Here is a 21,456-nt window from a genome sequence, read left to right as displayed (position 1 = left end):
TTCCTATGGCCAGCCACTATACCACTCATCTTCAAGGCTCTCGTCTCCTTTGCACAACTTTTTGAACCTCCACTGTACTGCATGTTCATTAACAGTTCCTGGGCCAGATGCGTTGATGTTGCAAGTTGTCTCCACTGCTTTTTGACCCATTTTGAACTCGAATAAGAAAATTACTCGCATTTGTTTTTTGTCTAACATCATTTCCGTAGTCTAAAATAAACATAAACAGCAAGTAATAAGTTATTAACAAGAAAATATAAAGCGAGAAATGCTCATTAAAATGATGTATAACATAACCACATTTATTTAAGAACATATTCCAATATCAAACGGCAAATTTCAACAATGCAAAAACCACAATTACGTTTGCACCAACTTTAATATTTATTTTTGTATCTGTGAATTAAGAATGTATAAGTAAAAATAATAAATAGCAACAAAACATTAAAATATTAGTGATTAAATATTTCATGTAACCAGTCCATCGATATAGGACAATTAAAAGTGATTTTGCACTAGCTCTAAGATCTTTGGCAAATGCTTTGCCTGAATTTTCCCAGAGTTTTAAAATGAAATACCTTTTACTGAGATGTGCTGATTGATGTAGCTGCATTTCTGAATTAACTGGAAAAATATAACTTTCAGAATTGTGGTTTGTTTTATTCAGCCCCTAATAAACTGAGAGTTTACCTAAATATATTATGGTGATTTTGTTGAACCAATATTTTTTTTTTTTTTTTTTTTGAGACGGAGTCTCGCTCTGTTGCCCAGGCTGGAGTGCAGTGGCGCGATCTCGGCTCACTGCAAGCTCCGCCTCCCGGGTCCACGCCATTCTCCTGCCTCAGCCTCCCGAGTAGCTGGCACTACAGGCGCCCGCCACCTCGCCCGGCTAATTTTTTGTATTTTTAGTAGAGACGGGGTTTCACTGTGGTCTCGATCTCCTGACCTTGTGATCCGCCCGCCTCGGCCTCCCAAAGTGCTGGGATTACAGGCGTGAGCCACCGCGCCCGGCTGAACCAATATTTAATAAGCATCTATATCCCCAGCCCTGGCAATACGAAGATGAATAAGCTGAGTTTGCTCATAAATCAGTCAGAAGTTGCTGTATGTCTTCTCCTCAGTTTGTACCTGTTAGCATTAAATCTCTGATTTCCAGGAACAAAGTTTCTAAATTGCCTGCAAATTTATTTTAATTTTGAAACTAGAACAATAATCCATCTAGTCAAAAAGTTATAAGATGATGGTTAAATATAACAAAATATTTTGGTGCTAGAGCTCAGCCTTACACTGTTTTGTATACACACAAATAAATTATATCCACAACCTGAACTTGAAGCAAATATTGTGAATTTTTCAGAGATGTATACTTCAGTGGAAAAGGGAAGCCTGTAGCATTGAATGCCTTTACTGTTTTTGTTTGTCTGCGTTTTAGCTTTTGTTTTGTTTTGTTTTGACAGAGGGTGGGCCATTGTTCTTTTTAGTTTTTATAGTGGAGTTATTGGGAGAGGGCATTACTAAATGCATGTTAAATTGGTGAAATATGAGTGGAAAATTGTCACTTGGCACTATTCAAGAGTGAATCTCAGTGTGCAGTCAATGAAAATATGATCTGTTTTATCCAGGTTGGTGCTCTTTTTGTATTGCCATGTACCATTAGTAACATACTTATTCCACCTCCCAACCAACTCAGTTCAAGAAAATGGAAGGAATATATAGCTAAAAAGCCTAAAACAATCAGTGGTGAGTATTACATGTTTCAGTTGTTTTAATGATGCAGCCTAGTTAATGTATGTATCAAATTTGAAGTGAAGATAACATTTCTATATGAGAAAACAGTATTTCATATTATTGCTATTACATAATATTGATGTATTACCAGGAGTCTACATCATTTTCAGATTTTTAATTGCAACCTACTGTAACATAAAGTATCTCTAACCATATTCATTTAAAATGCTAGTGATCTAAAGGCAGAACTCTTGGTTCATTAGATAGCTAATTATATTGAACATGGGTTTTTTTAGAGATGTTTCAGGAATCAAATATGTGAAAAGAGCGGTTCATTTATTATATGGTACATTAAAAAAAGCCTGTGATAATTTTTTGAAGAAATTAGTAGAAGTTATTTATTTATTTATTTAGAGATAGAGTCTCACTTTGCCACCCAGGCTAGAGTGTGGTGGCACAATCTTGGTTCATTGCACCTCCACCTCCTGGGTTCAAATGATTCTCCTGCTTCAGCCTCCTGAGTAGATGGGATTACAGGCACCCACCACCACACCTGACTAATTTTTGTATTTTTAGTCGAGATGGGGTTTCACCATGTTGGCCAGGCTAGTCTTGAACTCCTGACCTCAAGTGATCCACCCACCTCTGCCTCCCAAAGTGCTAGGATTCTAGGCGTGGGCCACCACGCCTTACCTAAGATTTTTTATTTAACAGTTTAACTGTATCTTACACAATATTCCAAGTATTCTATTTTAGATATACTGATTCATTTAATTTTTGTAATAACCCCGTATACTTATTTTTATCCCTATTTTACAGATGAAGGAATTGGAGCTTAGAGAAGTGACAAAGCTATTAGTTGGCAGAACCTATGGCTCTGTCACTTCTCCAAGGGTTTGAACCTGTGCTCTTGTGCTCTTTACCACTACTCTGTGTTCCCACTCGGTTCCTCTAGTATATTCAAGATGTCTTTATCCAAATGAGAATTTCTGTTATAAAATCAGAGATTAAGTCTAAACCCTAGTATTTCATGAGGTGATTGTGCTTAGAATGTTAAAATTACTTTCCCAAAGTCACATTGGTGAAATGTGTTCCATCATACTTTGACTTTGATGTGTGTTTTTTAAATTGAACAAAAATTTTTTACTTTTTCTTAGCTTATAGTTTTTGTGACCCATAATGTGATGGGACTAACAACTGTAATTGAGACGTGTGTACCAGAAGAATTATGAAGAAATCTGTAGAAATACTCCACAGGGCCCTTTAATTTTGAGGAATACAATTTTAAAATCAGTAGCTTATACAGTATAGATTTTCTATTTTTCCATGTAAGAAACAGGAGAGATACTGAGTTCTATTTTAGCAGATGTTGAATTCCAAATGTAGGTAAGATATCTATGTGGAAATTTAAATGTAGAGTTTGAATTTTAGGTACAGATCTCTAGATAATAGTCAGTACTGGATATTTGGATTTTGAGTTTTCCAGCAGTTTTATCTATTGTGTAATAAGCCACCCCAAAAGTTAGTGGCTTGGAAGAGCAAACACTTTATTTGCTTATAGTTTTGCAGTCTGAGCTGCCCTCAGCATCTACTGATCTCACCAGAGGTCATTGATGTGGGTGTTTTGAACTTGAAAATCATGTGGAGGCTGGGTTCAGCAGAGCTGGCTGGCTTTCTCTCTCCATTTAGTCTCAGAGCCTTTTCCTTGCCACATGGTCTTCTCACATGATCTCTCCTGCAAGTTAGCTGGAGTTTTTCCATGGTGGCTCAGGACAAACATACAGAACTTGAAACTACCAAGACTTTTAAAGGCTTTATCCCAGGACTAGCCCAGTCTTACTTCTGTTACATTCTGTTATTTAGAGCTAGTTACAAGAATAGTCCAAATTCAAGGAGGAAGTACCTGTCTAGAGATGTGGATAATAGGAAGCCACCAATGTAAAAAGTCTACCATAGGTGCCTACTAGTTAGGAATGTAGAATGTTACTTAGGAATGGTTGAAAACAACAACACATAAAGAACATGGCTAGAGAAGAGAGCCAAGGATAGAGTCTTTAGAAATACAGTCATCCCTCAGTATCCACTGGGAATTGGTTCCAGGACCCCTGTGGATAACAAAATTCCTAGATGCTCAAACCCCTCATATAAAATGGTGTAATAGTTGCATATAACCTGTGCACATTCTCCTGTATACTTTAAATCATCTCTAGATTACTTATAATGCCTGATACAATGTAAATGCTATGTAAATACTTGTTGTACTGTATGGTTTTTTAAATTTATATTCTTCTCAGTTATTAATTTGTTATTTTAAAATTTTTTCTGGACTATTTTCAATTCGTGGTTGGTTGAATCCACAGTGTGAAACCCATAGATGTAGAGGGCAAATTGTACCTGCATGTAAGGTGAAAGTGGAGGGAAAGTTAGGAAATGATATGGTAAATGATCTTTGGAAGACCCTAGCAAGTTATTATTAACATCAGCATTAAAATACCATTGATAAAGAGCATGGTGCAAAGTGTAGGAAATAAAGGAGCATCAAACTGGGTTTTTACACTTGAGGAAGTAGATTTATGGTCTTTTTCTTTGTGAAATTTATACTCAAGTGAGGAATATACCTAGGAAAATAATTATAAGTCTGTTTAGCCAACATTGTGAAGGCAAAATGAAAGGTACTTCCAGAGTGTATGACCTAACATAGCCTTAAGAGTTCAAGAGAAGTTTCCTGTAGGAGGAGACATTATTACTGTAACTTATGGCACCATACTAATACATGAATAAGTGCAGCTTTTAACCATTCTCATCTCACAGGGAACAAATATATATTTGGTAATTTTGGCGCTTGCTAAAACAAAATCAGAAATAGATTTTCTGAGTGGCAATATAGTCAATTTCACTTATTCTGCATATAATCATGGAATAATACTGATCCATTTCTCAGCTTTACATATGTCCAAAATTGATTAAACATACGTAGACATATGCAATCAGTTAATCATAATATTAACATCTCCTCAATAAACTTGAGTATATTCTGGCAGCCCATTCATTATTTATTTTTCCTCTTGTAACTTTCTCCAACTTCAAACAACCATTATGTTGGAACTTCTGATTTTAAGGTAATTTACTCTTAACTTAGGTGTGGGGTTTTTTTGGCATGATTTCCATCGTAATTTTAAGAAAATAACATGTGGCTTGATTCGATTTTTTTAAAATTATGTCTTCTTGAAATTTGAGCATTAATATTGGTAACTTGTGAATGGTAATAAGACACAGATCACATAATCTTTGAAGCCAGATTGTTGATTACTGATTAGAGTGGATCATTAAGGGCTGATTAAGCTGACACTTTACAGTATTTTTTTAAAAATCTTAGAAGTAGAAATGAAATCAAACTGGACAGTTGATTATTCAGTTCTCTTCTACCCATAATCCTCTCTGTAGGAGAAATTCTTACCCATTGATGGAATTTTTTTTTGTAAAAATAGAGAAGCTGAGTTTTAGCTAATGTAAAAGCTTCAATAACTCACACCTGGCAAACTTCCTATCCCTTCCTAGCATCACTAACAATACCCTTTCTCACTATCCCAAATCATATAGCGACTCTCAGATCATTCTCCTACACCATGACTCTGTTTCTCCACAGTCTTCTGAATTATGCCCAACTGTTCTCTGTTGTTGCCACATATGTTCCAGAATCTTCATTCTAACTTTGTACTGTTTCCTGAAAGTATTCCTTGATTTTATGCCTTTGTGACTTTATTATTCATTCATGCATCTAGTGAGTTATACCTTTTATTCATTTATTTGAATATACAGCAGATATTGTGTATCAGGCATGGTACTGTTATCTTGGGATTACTGATCCATGAGATAGGCTTGAGTCTTCCTCTAATGGAATTTACACTGTACTACAGAAAATAGATATTCAGAAGTTATTATAACATTGTATTTAGTAGTCACTGACTAGGAAAAATCCCCAAGACATACTGAATGAAAAAAGCAAGGTATGCAATAGTTATACTATTATTAATGATAAAAACAACTTTGTGTGTATTGAGCATTTAAACATATTTGTATATGCATTAAGTATCCGCTTTTTCAACTTTTTATCGAGCACTTACAATATATTAAGCACTGTTTTACATGCTGGACCAGCAGTAAATAGAACAAAATCCTTGCCCTAATGGAGCTTATTTTATGGTGGAGGTAACAGGTTTAGTTTTTCCCCCAGATAGCCATATGACTAGTTCCTAATTTTTTCCGGTCTTTACTCCAAAATCATTTTTCTCTTTTAGGACCTTTTTTGCCAGCCCATCTAACGTTGCAAACAGACTCTTCTCCTGACCTCTTATTCATCTTCCTAGCTTTATCTTTTTACCTTAATACTCATGCTGTCTAATGTACTAAATGTGTGTCTGCCTGACACTTAACAGTTACTCAAAAGTGTTTGTTAAATGAGTGAAGTATATATTTCTAGGTAGTAATAACTGCTCTCCAGACAGTTAAAGAAAGACTTTGAATGGACTCCATCCATGTAGTATGAACCAAAATTTGTGCTCCAATTTTTATCAGTTTCATCCTTTGATGAAATAAAAAATATATATGTATTAATTTGAACCATATGTTGTTTTTGAATATCAAAAATTGTTTCTTATCAGCAGTTTCATAGAGTGAACTAAAACAGACAAACAATGCCCAATTTGAAGTATGGTTTAATTATAATAGCAAATGAATGCCTTTTAAAATTGGTATTCAATAAAATACCCAGAAATTACTATGATACAGGAAAAATGCAAAAGCACTGTACAAACAAATGCAATTAAGTCAACCATATTACATTTCAAACGAAAAATGTCTATATGTAAAACTTATTGAGAAGACAGATGAGCAGTGAAAAATGGCTGGCTCACCATGTTTACAGAGATATTTTATGAAGTTGTCAAAAAATTGAATGATCATGTGCAACCTAAACAAATCATAGATAAGTAATAAAAAAATTTTATCTCCCAATATTGAAGGCCTACTATGTGCCATACGCTGTGGATTCATTATCTTTAATTCTCAAAACAATATTGAGAAGTAGGTTTTTAAAAAATCCTTTATATTACAATTGAGAAAAATAAGGCAATCAAGGAAACCAAGAACCTTATCTAATGTCACAGGGTGGAATTAGAATTTCTACCTAATTTTAAATGTATCTAAAGGCCATGCATGATTTGTTTTGTCACATAATGTATACTTTCATTGAAAATAATTTTTTAAACTTGGTCTTTTTGGCCTTCAATAAACACCCCTTCATGCTAAAACTCTCAATAAGCTAGGTATTGATGGAACGTATCTCAAAATAATAAGAACTATTTATGATAAACCCATAGCCAGTATCATACTGAATTGGCAAAACCTGGAAGGATTCCCTTTAAAAACTGGCACAAGACAAGGGTGCCCTCTCTCACCACTCCTATTCAACATAGTATTGGAAGTTCTGGCCAAGGTAATCAGGCAAGAGAAAGAAATTAAACGGTATTCACATAGGAAGAGAGGAAGTCAAATTATCTGTTTGCAGATGGCATGATTGTTTATTTAGAAAACTCCATCGTCTCAGCCCAAAATCTCCTTAAGCTGATAAACAACTTCAGCAAAGTCTCAGGATACAAAATCAGTGTGCAAAAATCACAAGCATTCCTATACACCAATAATAGATAAACAGAGAACAAAACCATGAGTGAACTCACAATTGCTACAAAGAGAATAAAATACCTAGGAATCCAGCTTACAAAGGATGTGAAGGACCTCTTCAAGGAGAACTACAAAGCACTGCTCAAGGAAATAAGAGAGGACACAAACAAATAGAAAAACATTTCATGCTCATAGATAGGTGGGATCAGAACCGTGAAAATGGCCTTACTGCCCAAAGTAATTTATAGATTCAATGCTATCCCCATCAAGCTACCACTGACTTTCTTCACAGAATTAGAAAAACTACTTTAAATTTCATATAGAACCAAAAAAGAGCTTGTATAGCCAAGACAATCCTAAGCAAAAAGTACAAAGCTGGAGGCATCACGCTACCTGACTTCAAACTATACTACAAGACTACAGTAACCAAAACAGCATGGTGCTGGTACCAAAACAGATATATAGACCAATGGAACAGAACAGAGGCCTCAGAAATAATGCCACACATCTACAACCATCTAATCTTTGACAAACCTGACAAAAACAAACAATGGGGAAAGGATTCCCTATTTACTAAATGGTGCTGGGAAAACTGGCTAGCCATATGCAGAAAGCTGAAACTGGACCCCTTCCTTACACCTTATACAAAAATTAACTCAAGATGGATTAAAGACTTACACATAAGACCTAAAACCATAAAAACCCTAGAAGAAAACCTAGGCAATTCCTTTCAGGACATAGGCATGGGCAAAGACTTCATGATAAGACACCGAAAGCAATGACAACAAAAGCCAAAATTGACAAATGGAATCTAATTAAACTAAAGAGCTTCTGCACAGCAAAGAAACTATCATCAGAGTGAACAGGGAACCTGCAGAATGGGAGAAAAATTTTGCAATCTCTCCATGTGACAAAGAGCTAAAATCCAGAATCTACAAGGAACTTAAACAAATTTTCAAGAAAAAAGCAAACAACCCGATCAAAAAGTGGGCAAAGGATATGAACAGACACCTCTCAAAAAAAGACATTTATGCAGTCAATAAACATATGAAAAAAAGCTCATCATCACTGGTCATTAGAGAAATGCAAATCAAAACCACAATGAGATACCATCTCGCACCAGTTAGAATGATGATCATTGAAAAGTCAGGAAACAACAGATGCTGGAGAGGATGTGGAGAAATAGGAACACTTATACACTGCTGGGAGTGTAAATTGGTTCAACCATTGTGGAAGACAGTGTGGCAATTCCTTAAGGATCTAGAACCAGAAATACCATTTGACCCAGCAACCCCATTACTGGGCATATACCCAAAGGATTATAAATCATTCTACTATAAAGACACATGCACATATATGTTTATTGTGGCACTATTCGCAATAGCAAAGACTTGGAACCAACCCAAATGCCCTTCAATGGTAGATGTGATAAAGAAAATGTGGCACATATACATCATGGAATACTACACAGCCATAAAAAAGAATGAGTACATGTCCTTTGCAGGGACATGGATGAAGCTGGAAACCATCATTCTCAGCAAACTAACACAAGAACAGAAAATCAAACACTGCATGTTCTCACTCTTAAGTGGGAGTTGAACAATGAGAACACATGGACACAGGGAGGGGAACATCACACACTGGGGCCTGTCAGGGGATGGGGGGCTAGGAGAGGGATAGCATTAGGAGAAATACCTAATGTAGATGACAGGTTGATGGGTGCAGCAAACCACCATGGCACGTGTATATCTATGTAACAAACCTGCACATTCTGTACATGTATCCCAGAACTTAAAATTTAAATAAAAAAAAAAAACTTAGTCTTTTCAATTTTATGTCTTGATGTTTGTGGAAATAATTTATTCTCATGTAGCAGAATAATAATATCTCACAATTTTATAATTCTAGATGTTTGATAATTTTAGAAGTCTAAACTTGAATATTGCCTCATTTTTTAAAATTGGAATTCTTTTGAAAAGAAATGTGTTAAAGGTACTCTTGGAGAAAATCATATCTGATTGTTTTGTTGACTAACAATTCTTCTAATAAAAATATTTTTAGAGGGACTAGACTAATGACTGATAAAATGTTTTGAAATAATGAAGCATGTGCCTTTTTCACATTCAAATCACCATGGTGAAAATGTTTCAAAATAGTGGGCTGACATCAACAGAGGATTGGATAAAGAAAATGTGGTACATATATACCAGGAATACTACACAGCCATAAAAAAGATGGTACATGTATGCTATGGGATACTATGCAGCCATAAAATCGATACATAAACACCATGGACTACTATGCAGCTATAAAAAGATGGTACATATACACCATGGAATACTGTGCAGCCATAAGAAATGTAGTACATGTACACCATGGAATACTGTGGAACCATGTCCTTTGCAACACCAAGGATACAGCTGGAGGCCATTATCCTGAAGGAATTATCACAGAAACAGAAAACCAAATATCACATGTTCTCACAAATGGAGGCTAACCCTGGATATACACAAATATAAATACAGGAACAGTAGACACTGGGGACTCCAAAGGAGAGAAGTTGCATGCTGTGTTCACTGGGTGATGGGATTAATAGAAGTGCAAATCTTGACATCACACAATATACCATTATGGAAAACCTGCATATGTACCTCCTGAATCTAAACTCAAAATAAAAAACAGTGGGCTGAAACAGGTAAGGCTAAAATAGCACAGTGCAAGTGACCTATAAATTTCATCTTGAGAAATAAAGGACTGATAAGGATTTTGAAAGAAATTTTAGTGACAGAGACAAAGTTTTTTTTGGTTTTCGTTTTTGTTTTTTGAGATAGAGTCTCGCTCTGTCACACAGGCTGGAGTGTGGTGGCGCGATCTCGGCTCACTGCAGTCTCCGCCTCCCGGGTTCACGCCATTCTCCTGCCGCAGCCTCCCGAATAACTGGGACTACAGGTGTCCGCCACCATGCCCGGCTAATTTTTTTTTTTTTTTTTTTTTGTATTTTTAGTGGAGATGGGGTTTCACCGTGTTAGCCAGGATGGTCTTGATCTCCTGACCTCGTGATCCGCCTGCCTCGGCCTCCCAAAGTGCTGGGATTACGGGCATGAGCCACTGCGCCCAGCCGACAAAGTATTCTTTTAGTCCACAAATATTTTTTTTGTGCCTGCTGTGTGCAAGGCGTTACTGTGCTAGGAATACAGTGGTAAACCTTTCAACTAACTTGACTACCAGCCTTTATTGTACACTTAACTTTATACTCATTCTTTTCAAGCACATATGAAACATGCTTCAGGACAGACCCATATACATGCTCCCCATTAAATGAATCTCAGCAAATTTAAAAGGATAGAAATAATATACACGATATCCTCCAATTTCAATGGAATTAAGTTAGAAATTGACAACAGAAAGAAACCTGAGAGATCTCTCAACTATTTGGAAATTAACACACTTCCAAATAACCTATAGATCAAAGAAAAAATCAAAAAGGAAATTAGAAAATAGTTTTAAGTGAATGAAAGTAAAAACAAAACAAAATGTATGGAACACAGCTAAAGCAGTACTAAGAATATCTGAAATGCTTATCTTAGCATGGAAGAAAGATCAACAATCAATTTAACCATCAACCTCAGTAAGCAAGAAGACTTAAGTGAGTAGAAGGAAAAAATTAACCAGAAATTAATGAATAAAATATTGAAGAATATGCCTACCAAAAGAAGTATAAGACGTGTACACTGAAAACCCCAAAGCATTACTGAGATTAATTAAAGAAGATATAAGTAAATGGAGATATATACCATATTTAGAGTTTGGAAAACTCAGTATTATTAAGATAGAACTCCAAATTCAACCCAATGCCCATCGAAGTTCCAGCAGGACTTTCTGTAGAAATTGACAAACTGCAGAAGTTCAAGACCAGCCTGGCCAACATGGCGAAACCCCGTCTCTACAAAATATATATATATATATATATATATATATATATATATATATATACACAAAAATTAGCTGGGCGTGGTGGCAGGCGCCTGTAATCCCAGCTGCTCTGGAGGCTGAGGCAGGGGAATCGCTTGAACCCAGGAGGCAGAGGTTGCAGTGAGCCGAGATCATGCCACTGCACTCCAGCACAGGTGACAGAGCGAGACTCCATCTCAAAAAAAAAAAAAAAAAAAAAAAGAAATAAAAGAAATTGACAAACTGATCCTAAGTTTATATGGAATTGCAAAGCACCTAAAATGACCAGAACAATTTTGAAAAGTAAAAACAACATTTGAGAACTTAGCTACCTGATTTCATGACTTATTATAAAGCCACAGTTATCAAGACATTGTGGTATTGGGCTAAGAATACATAGATCCATGGAACAGAATAGAGTCAGATGCCAATGGCAACAGGATAGTCTCAACACACTGCTGGAAGAATTGGATATCCATATGTAAAAATTATGTGTATATATATGTATTTAGCCTTTTACTTTAAATGAAAATTAGCTCAAAATGGGTCATATAACTAAATTCAAGAGCTAAAATTATAAAACTTTTGTAAGATAACAAATCTATAAATTAGAAAAAGAAAACAAATCTATAGAGTAGAATTCACCAAGGTTCAGATGCTTACTTTTTGATAAACACTATTAGAACATTTAAAAACAAGCTACGTAGAGAAAATATTTCCAATCATATATCTGACAATGGACAGATATATTTGAAAAATTCTCACAATTTTATATATAATAAAACAACCCAATTAATAAATGAGTGAAATGCTTGAATAGACATTTCACCAAAGAGGATACATGAATGACTAGTAAACTCCATGAAAAGATGCCCGACATCATTAGTCTTTTGGGAGATGCAAATTACAACCAAAATGTGATTCTACAATACACTCACTAGAACAGCTGTAATCGAAAACAGTGACTATCAAATGTTGATGAGGATGTGGAGAAACTGCACATCTCACACATTGTTGCTGGGGATGTACAATATAGCACAGCTAGTAAGGAAACCAGTTTGTTAGTTAAACTTGCACCTGACTGTACAACCCAGCCCTTTCATTCCTAGATATTTACCCAGGAGAAATGAGAACATTATGTTTACACAAAGGCTTATATGCAAGTGTTTATAAAAGCATTATTCGTAATAGCCAACACTTGGAAACTATGCAAATATCTATCATCTGGTGAAGAGATCTTTTTTTTTTTGCATATAGTGGAATACAGAGGAATGAGAAGGCATGAAAAGTTTGGGGTGTACCTGAAAAACATAGTGCTAAGTTTATAAATAAAGTCAGACAAGGTTAGATTATTTATTGTAAGATTATATGTATGAAATTTCTATAAAAGGCAGGAGACAAAGCAGATCAATGGTTGTCTGAGGCCATGGATGGAAGGGAGATTGACTGCAAAGGTGTGATAGAAGTTTCTCAAAACTGGTTCATAGTGGATGCAAAGTTGTTTACATTTCCCGAAATTTGTTAAAGTTAGACCTTAATATATGTACATATGTAAATACCTATGTAATTGTACACTATTAAAGCTTTTTATTTTTTGTAAGGATCACTTTTTGTAAGAATCATTTAGGTCCTTCAACCTAAATGCAGAGTTTTATTTATCTCTCTAGCGTAATGATTCTTAACACCAGCTACACATTAGAATCATTTTGACAGTTATTTAAAGTTATTTAAAGAATCACTTTTTTTCTAAGAATCATTTAGGTCCTTCAGTCTAAATGCAGAGTTTTTGTTTCTCTCTCTAGTTCAATGATTCTTAACACCAGCTACAAATTAGAATCATTTTGACAGTTATTTAAAGTTATTTAAAGAATCACTTTTTTTCTAAGAATCATTTAGGTCCTTCAGTCTAAATGCAGAGTTTTTGTTTCTCTCTCTAGTTCAATGATTCTTAACACCAGCTGTAAATTAGAATCACCTTGACAGTTATTTAAAAAGGTCAAGCTGAGCTCCACCTGAAAATAATTCAACCCAAATCTCTGGGGTGGACCTAGGGTATCAGCGGTTTGTTAGAGCATCCTTGGTGGTTCAAATGTGTATCCAAGATTGAGAACCTCTGCCCTAGGTGGTGCTTTCCCCAACACTAGGTGACATCGCTGTTACTGAAGAATCCTTTCGATGCTTTGAGGCAGAAAAAATTTAAGAATCACTGCTTTAGGCCTTTTAATTCCTAATCTAGAAAATGAGGATACTACTACTACTTGCTTACTGTATCTCAAACTTGTTTGAATCAAATTGGTAATGGAAGGTACACTCTTTCTAAATTCTGCAGTAGCTTTTTGTTATTCTCTCCAATCTTATATGCTTCTGTGTCTGTGAAACAACAAAGAAATCATTGCTGTTCATAATGAATAAGATCTGGAAATATCTTCTGAGTGGCTTCTCTATTCATTGTAGCTTTCAAATTGTGTATTTTTTAATATTGTAATTAAGAGGAAATGTATATAGTTTATGACCCTAATATTACTTAATTGTTTAAAATAGTCATGGTGGAATTTATAAATCCTGTGTTTTTATAATTTTCACAGTAGTGAGTTATACACCTACTCAACAGTACTATCCTTTTTTTTTCTTCTTTTTCTTTTTTTGAGACGGAGTCTTGCTTTGTTCCCCAGGCTGGAATGCAGTAGCCGGATCTCAGCTCATTGCAACCTCCACCTCCTGGATTCAAGCGATTCTCCTGCCTCAGCCTCCTGAGTAGCTAAGATTACAGGCGTGTGCCACCACGCCCCGCTAATTTTTTGTATTTTTAGTAGAGATGGGGTTTCACCGTGTTAGCCAGGATAGTCTTGATCTCCTGACCTCATGATCCACCCACTTCAGCCTCCCAAAGTGCTGGGATTACAGGTGTGAGCCACCACGCCCGGCCAGTACTGTCATTTTTTAAACTATTTTAGATTTTTTAAAAAATTGAGCCACAGTCATTTTCTTGAACAATGTCAGCGGCAGCCTAGTTTTATGCTAAATTGTTCAAAGCTTAGTCTGATGAATACGGTGGGGTATCAGGCTAGGAAATACATTTTTGAAGATACTTTATGAATATAAAGTACTTAGATTGATGTTTTTTCTTGTGCCTCCCCACCTGGCACTAAGGGCTGTTTCAAAAGTTGAGTCTTGAGTTAAACAGCGATCTCATTGTTGAAAAGAGTGTAGCCTCCTAAGATGCCTACATTGGAAACTAGATTTTGTTTTATTATTTCATTTTTGGAATGATTATTAAAATAATTGGTTATATTATTTTGCCATTTCTTTATGAACATATATAATAACTATCAGTAAGTCAGAATATTCACTTACCCAGAATATCCTGTTTCCCCTGTAGTCCTGGGATATTTTTTTTCCTTCTATTATGTGGAATATTATTTATCCTTTAGATTGTTATAATTTTGTTTTCATATTAACCGTTAAAAATGAGTGTTACAGGGTTTTAAGAACCACTAAGAAACTTATTGACAAAGAATATAACTTGATTTTTATTATATAAGAATTTTTTTTGCTAATAATAAAGACATAAGACTTTATTGTGGTTTATGTGTTATCTGTAAACTTTGATGCAACTAATAGACACTTGGTAGTTTCTGCTTCTCCCATTTTATCTGTATAGTATTATCCAAAATATATGTATGCTTTTGGTGGAGAAGGGGCATACAAGCCAACACCTTATCAAATGATAATGTAAATAAACATAGCAGTTGAAAATAGACAGACTTTTTTTTAGTAATCATTTTCCCTTATTTAGGAAGAGTGATGAGGCTAGAATAACTATGCTAATTGTAAATCTGTTACTCTCTGTGGTATTTACATAAAAGTTATTTAATAAGTCTTCAATTAACACCTGCCAAATCTGGAGCAACATTTTTTAAATGACTGCAGAGTCATTATGGCTAGGAGAATTCTTTACAGTAAATATTTTTCTTTTGAGGAAAATAAGGTTGTTGTAATTACAAACTTCAGTGATTAAAATGCAAATAAAGGTGATGAGATTTAAAATAAATGTGGAAAGAATGTCATAGATAGAAGAGATATATGTAAGTCGAATCAGCAAGTAGCTAAAATGGTAAATGAATTAAGGTCACTGTATCTTTTGGCAAACCTTAATTTCAAATAAAACTGGTAACAACAAGTGTTTTTCTTTTCTAATAACCTTTATTTAAATTCATGTTGTAAAACTATAGTTTATGAACAGAATTAATGTCACTCTAGCAATCTGATTGTAAAAATTGTTTTTGTTACTTCATCATTGTTTTAGGGGATAGACTATGACCCACAGTATCTTCCTATCTCTGAAATAAACTGTAGCTATTGTAATAAAATTACAGTACTTTCTTAGTATTTTGGGATGTATATATGTGTATATATGACATTCTGTATACTATATAAAAGGATCTTTTATATGCTGTGTGGTTGTCTCTAAAGAACTGAAGTACTGTCAAGAACTTTCTTTTTGTAAGCGGAACTTTACATTCCTAAGATAATTTTTAAAAATACAGTTTTACAGAGATATAATGCATACCATACATTTTACCCTTTTAAAGTTTACAATTCAGTGACTTTAAAAATATAATCACAGAATTGTGCCACTATCACCACAATCAAGTTTAGGGCATTTTAATCTCCCTGGAAAGAAACCCCATACGCATTACCAATCATTGCGCATTTCCACCACCCATTCCTCCCCCTACCCCTAAGCAACCATGTATCTATTTTGGTCTGTATAGATTTGACTGTTTGGGACATATCATAGAAGTGTAATCATATAATATCTAGTTTGTAATGACTGGCTTCTTGGACTTAGTATGTTTTCAAAGTTCATCCATGCTGTACATGCTGTAGCATATGCCAGTACGTCATCCTCTTTATTGCTGAATAATATTTCATCACTTAGATATACCACATTTTATCCACACATCAGTTGATGGACATTTGGAATGTTGACACTTTTAGGCTATTATGAATAATGCTGCTCTGAATATACAGGTACAGGCTTAAAATCATTTTTGGTATAAATCTAGGAGTGGAGTGGAATTGCTGGGCTTCCTCTTTTTTCGGTGTCTTAAGGTAGAAGGTTAGGTTATTGATTGAGATCTTTAACACTACTTCAGCTGTATTTGATAAACTTTATATCTTTTGTTTATCTCAGAGTATTTTTAAATTTCCATTATGATTTCATATATCTTTTGTTGGTGTGTTGTTTAATTTCCACATATTTGTTAATTTCCCAGATTTCTCTGAATTATTAGTGTCTAAAAGGACTAATGATTTCAGTCCTTTTAAGTTTATTGTACTTTTCCACTCCAGTGTTTCCATTGGGTTTTTATTTTATATCTTTTCATCTAGATTCTCTATTAGATGAGACTGTCATCGTGCCTTTCATGTGGTTTCCTTTAGTTCTTTGAACATATTTGTAATGTTTGCTTTGAAGTCTTTGTTATATTTAACTTCTGGGACCTCTCACAAGTATTTTATATCACTTGCTTTTCCCCTTCTGTAGGTATTACACCTTCCTGTTTCTTTGCATGTCTCATAATTTCTTGATAAAGATGACAATTTAGGTAATATATTATAGTTGTTGGTTAATAATTTCTCTCCCCCCTTATTAGGTTTGTTTTCTTGTTGTTTGTATATTTATTTGTTGTATGAGTTGGGCTTGTATTGCTTATAGTATGAATTTTAATGAAGTCTGTTTGACTTTGGTGTCACTCTTCAGAGGGTGCAGCCTTCAGCGTGGCCAGATTCACCCTGGGCATCCAGTGGTCTCTGCCTGACTCACTTTCCCTTTCCCTGATACCTTCTTTGTCTGTCTCATTTGCTGTCACATGTAGCTGCTTTATACTTCACTAATTGCCATCTTCACTAATTGCTTTATTGTTTTTGACAATGCATTGGGGCTTAAATTGTTCCACATCCATTTAAATTTGATTCATTTTTGTGGGCATTCTTCGATTTGAATTCTGACACCAAGATGACGCTTCTTAGCTGTCTCATTCCCCCGTTCTCTCTAATGAACGAGATCTTTTGCTTGTTTCTCTTAATTAGGTGAACTACCAGCCTCCTTTTATTTGCTTATTACCAAGTCTCCATAGTTTTTGAGACCCCCTTTAGGCTCCAACTTACTGCAATCTGAGTCAGATGAAGTCAGTTTCTTTGGGTAGAGTTTAGGGCCTTCTGTTTTGAGGTCTCTTCCCCTGGGCAAAATCTCTGAGCCACTACTTTGGTAGCTGGGCCAGCATGTAGCTTCTGGTCTTCTTTATATACCTCTCCCAGTGTAGAAACTGCCCTGTGAATGCGCCGAGGTGAGGACATTTGGGTCCCTATTTTCTCAGCTTTGCTATCCTGGGGTAGAACCTCTACCTTATGAGCAGGAGCTAGGTGGAGAAAGAAGTCCCCAAATTCTCATCATACGCATCAGGAATTTAGTCTTTTCAACTCAGAATGAGGGGATGAGAAATTGCTGGCAGCCTGCTCCTTCCCATGAGATGCTGTAACCCTTTATTGGAAGCGAGGGAAGAGGAAGACCCATCTTTTTGGCCACAGCCACTTTGATTGGAGTTTCTGTTCATCTGCTTTGGGAATGGGTGGAGAGAAGCAGGCTGCGACTGAAGTCCTGTGGACTCTTAAATACTAAGCCACAACCTGCTTCTTCCCAATCCATTTCCAACTCAATGGATAGATGCTCCAATCTGTCCAACCTGCTTCTTCCCAACCCTAATCTTAGTATATTTTCCTGAATAAATGTTTCTTAATTTGGTATATACCCTTAGGATCATTTCACCAGTTGTGCTTGTATTGCTGGGGAGTGGGTCCACAGACTTTCTCACCCTGCCATCCTGATAGCCCCTAAAATAAACTTAAGGGAAATAGAGACATAGATAACTTTTTAAAGAGGTAAGCATTCACTTTTATTCCCTGATAATCAGCCCTTAACTCTGCATTATGTATCTCAAGCCGAAGACACTTCGTTTTACCCTATTCAGAGAATAAACCTCTAATCTTCTGACAGTCATTTGCCTGAATAGAATAAGGGATCAGGAGGCCTGTTTCTCAAGTTGACTTTCAAACTCTGTTCCTATTGCAGCTTTGTTTTGCTTCCAGAGCCATCTGGGGTCACAATTCCAGACCTCTTGAGGATGCATGTATAAATTGTGCTGCTTTGGGGCTTTCTCTGCTGTTTTTCTCAGCTTCCTTAGCAGCGGAGAGATTGAAGTTTGTTACCAGTTGTTCATATACTTTTCTACTTTCAAATTTTAGTTGTTGTCTCTTCCAGATATTAGTTTTTTGTAGATTTATGCTATTTTTAAGATTTCTTTATTCTCATTTAGTGGAATTTCAGGAGATAGTGAATATAAATGTTTATGTCCAACTCACCATCTTCAACAAAAAAAGATTCTACTTCTATTTTTAATCTCAAAGGCTTCACAGTTTTTCTTCAACCTTCACTATAACCCTCACTTGATTTGCTTTTAAAATATACTAGATGCTGTCTTAACTGACCTTCACATAACTGGCATGCCAGATTAATGAATGCTCTCCATTCCTTCTGTAAAATACATTATGGATGCCCACTGCAAGAAGCAAAAAGCTACTCCCGAGTATAGCTGTACCCTTCTGCTTCCATCAATTAAGTTATGTGTGTTTGTAGGAGTCAGTTTATTCCCCTTTGAAGAAATGGAAGCTATAAACATTATTGATGTGGTTATTTAAGAAATATACTGTAGAACTCTGGTAAGCCATATCAAAAGTTAAAGAATAAGTACACATAAAAGATTTATGCTTTGTAATTGTTTGTTATGATTTTTTGCCTTAACAGCCTTCTCAATTAAATGAACGACTACTAGCCCTGAATGTATGAATAGCTTGTTTTAAAATAACATAAAAATTTTATTATATCCTATGGATCAAATGTATGATTCTGTTGTGTTGTGTGCTGAATTTTCACATACTTAACAAGATAATTGTTTTTGTTTAGTTCCAGATGTTGAAGTGAAAGGAGAGTGTTCAAGCTATTATCTCTTATTACAAGGTAATGGCAATAGAAGATGTAAAGCCACATTGATTCACTCAGCCAACCAGATCAATGGCTCATTTGCACTCAGTTTAATTCACGGAAAGATGAAAACAAAGACAGAAGAAGCCAAATTGAGTAAGTGTTAACTTTAGGTATTAAAACATGTTTACATTGTTTGTGTGTGTAGTTAGCATATGTGGCTTTAAGTAGAAGAAATATTAAAAATTTAATGAATTTATTTTCCCCAAACTCCATTCTCTCTCATTAATTTACCTTTTATTTAAAACATATTATGACATTTTTTTACAATTTAATGTGCAAAGAGCAAATTCCTTTTACATTATACCTAGTAAAATTTAGTAGATCAGCCTTCAATTCTAAAAATGAAATTTTTAGTATTTTCCACTTTAAATACATGTATTTTGCTAGATTTCTCATTTTCATTTACATTGTCTCAAGCCACACGTTCTATTTTATTGCCCATCTGTCCCTCTTCCCAGGCTTTATTATTTAGGTTATTGATTGCTGCATAACAAACTATCCCAAATTTAGCTTAAAAATAGCAGTTTATTATTATCTCTCATGGTCCTGTGGGTTGAATGGGCTCAGCTAGATGTTTCTATTTTGAGGTCGTGCATATGATTACAGTCACATACACTATGGCTCCAGTCATTTGAAGATTCCACAGGGCTTGATGTCTAAGATAGCTTCTTCACACCCATGTTTGGTACCTGGGCTAAGATGGCTGGAACAGATGAGGTCTGATTTTCTCTCCACAGGCCCTTTCCTCACAGCTAGCTTGGGCTTCCTTAAAACATCATGGTCTTAGGGTAGACTCACTGACTTTTTTATTTTGAGACATAGTCTTGCTCTGTCACCAGGCTGGAGTGCAGTGGCGCAATCTTCGCTCACTGCAACCTCTGCCTCCCAGGTTCAAGCAATTCTCCTGCCTGAGCCTCCGGAGTAGCTGGGACTACAGGTGTGCGCCACCATGCCCAGCTAATTTTTGTATTTTTAATAGAGACAGGGTTTCACCATGTTGGCCAGGATGGTCTCGATCTCTTGACCTCGTGATCTGCCCACCTCAGCCTCCCAAACTGCTGGGATTACAGGTGTGAGCCACTGCGCCCGGCCTAGGCTGACTTCTTATATTGTTGCTGACTTAGAGCAATTGTTCTGTGAAGCTGCAAGGGTTTCTGTGTCCTAGCTAGACGTCATTCAGTGTCACGTTTACGTTACCTTGTTACATAGTGTGAAGCATGTCCAATAATTAGCAATCTTAAGGGAGGACTGCCACAGCGTGGAGAATAGGGAAGATCATCACTATGCCAACCACCAGTAACAGGAGTCTAAATACATCTTTCTGCTGTCCCCTGGGCTACTATTTAGGTCCACCATGTACTGGTCACCAATTTGTCCTAGTCCAGTGTGACAGAACACACTCACATGCAAGTTATGTGAAGCAGGTTTATTACTTACAGATAGGCAGCAAGAAAGAAGCCTAGGATCTGTTGTAAGCCAGGCCCCCAAGGCTCAGGAAAGCTTCCCAGGGCAGATGGAGTCTTGATTGCGTGTGTGCCGTTTGCACCACAGCTAAGGGACCCCAAAAGGCAGCCTGACCTGGCTTCTGTATTTCAGGGGCCATGTGACTCATTGGGCAACGCTTTAAAGGACATCCTGCTTTTAGGGGACGAAGGAAAAAAACCCAAGCTATCTTGGACAGTTCCTCCCTATTTCAAGATAGTACATTTCCAGTACGTTCTACAGTTATTCTGAGTACTATGGGCATGAAGAATGGGGAGAGAGACACGGCTAAGGCTATCATGGGACCATCCAGCACATTGATCTAGGCTGGATTCGTGGTGGAGGGTACTGCACAAAAAGGAATAACAGGAGATGTGGTTCATTCAGTGGCTTTTGGGGGTATCTTTAGAGACTGGCTCCCGTTCCCTATCTGTGATTTCTGATTAGGTGGAAGAAAATGTGATTCAGGGAATTCTGCTTTACTATCTAATTCCCTCAATTTAAAAATCAGG

General features: G+C 36.0%; 1 protein-coding gene across 1 annotated transcript in view; it reads left to right on the top strand.

Annotated features, from left to right (window-relative positions):
* The window catches only part of MTB (MDM2 binding protein), a 79,778-nt gene that overhangs the window by 24,844 nt on the left and 33,478 nt on the right, over positions 1-21,456 (top strand). Inside the window, exons 11-12 of the mRNA XM_011718737.3 lie at positions 1,623-1,740; positions 19,382-19,555. Of these exons, the coding sequence (XP_011717039.1) occupies positions 1,623-1,740; positions 19,382-19,555 (292 nt within the window). The remainder of the gene's footprint in view (positions 1-1,622; positions 1,741-19,381; positions 19,556-21,456) is intronic.

The sequence above is a fragment of the Macaca nemestrina genome, chromosome 8, assembly GCF_043159975.1.
Source record: "Macaca nemestrina isolate mMacNem1 chromosome 8, mMacNem.hap1, whole genome shotgun sequence".
Lineage (NCBI taxonomy): Eukaryota > Metazoa > Chordata > Mammalia > Primates > Cercopithecidae > Macaca > Macaca nemestrina.
The sequence above is the reverse complement of the archived record's forward strand: the minus strand, read 5'-3'. Positions and strand labels throughout refer to the sequence as shown.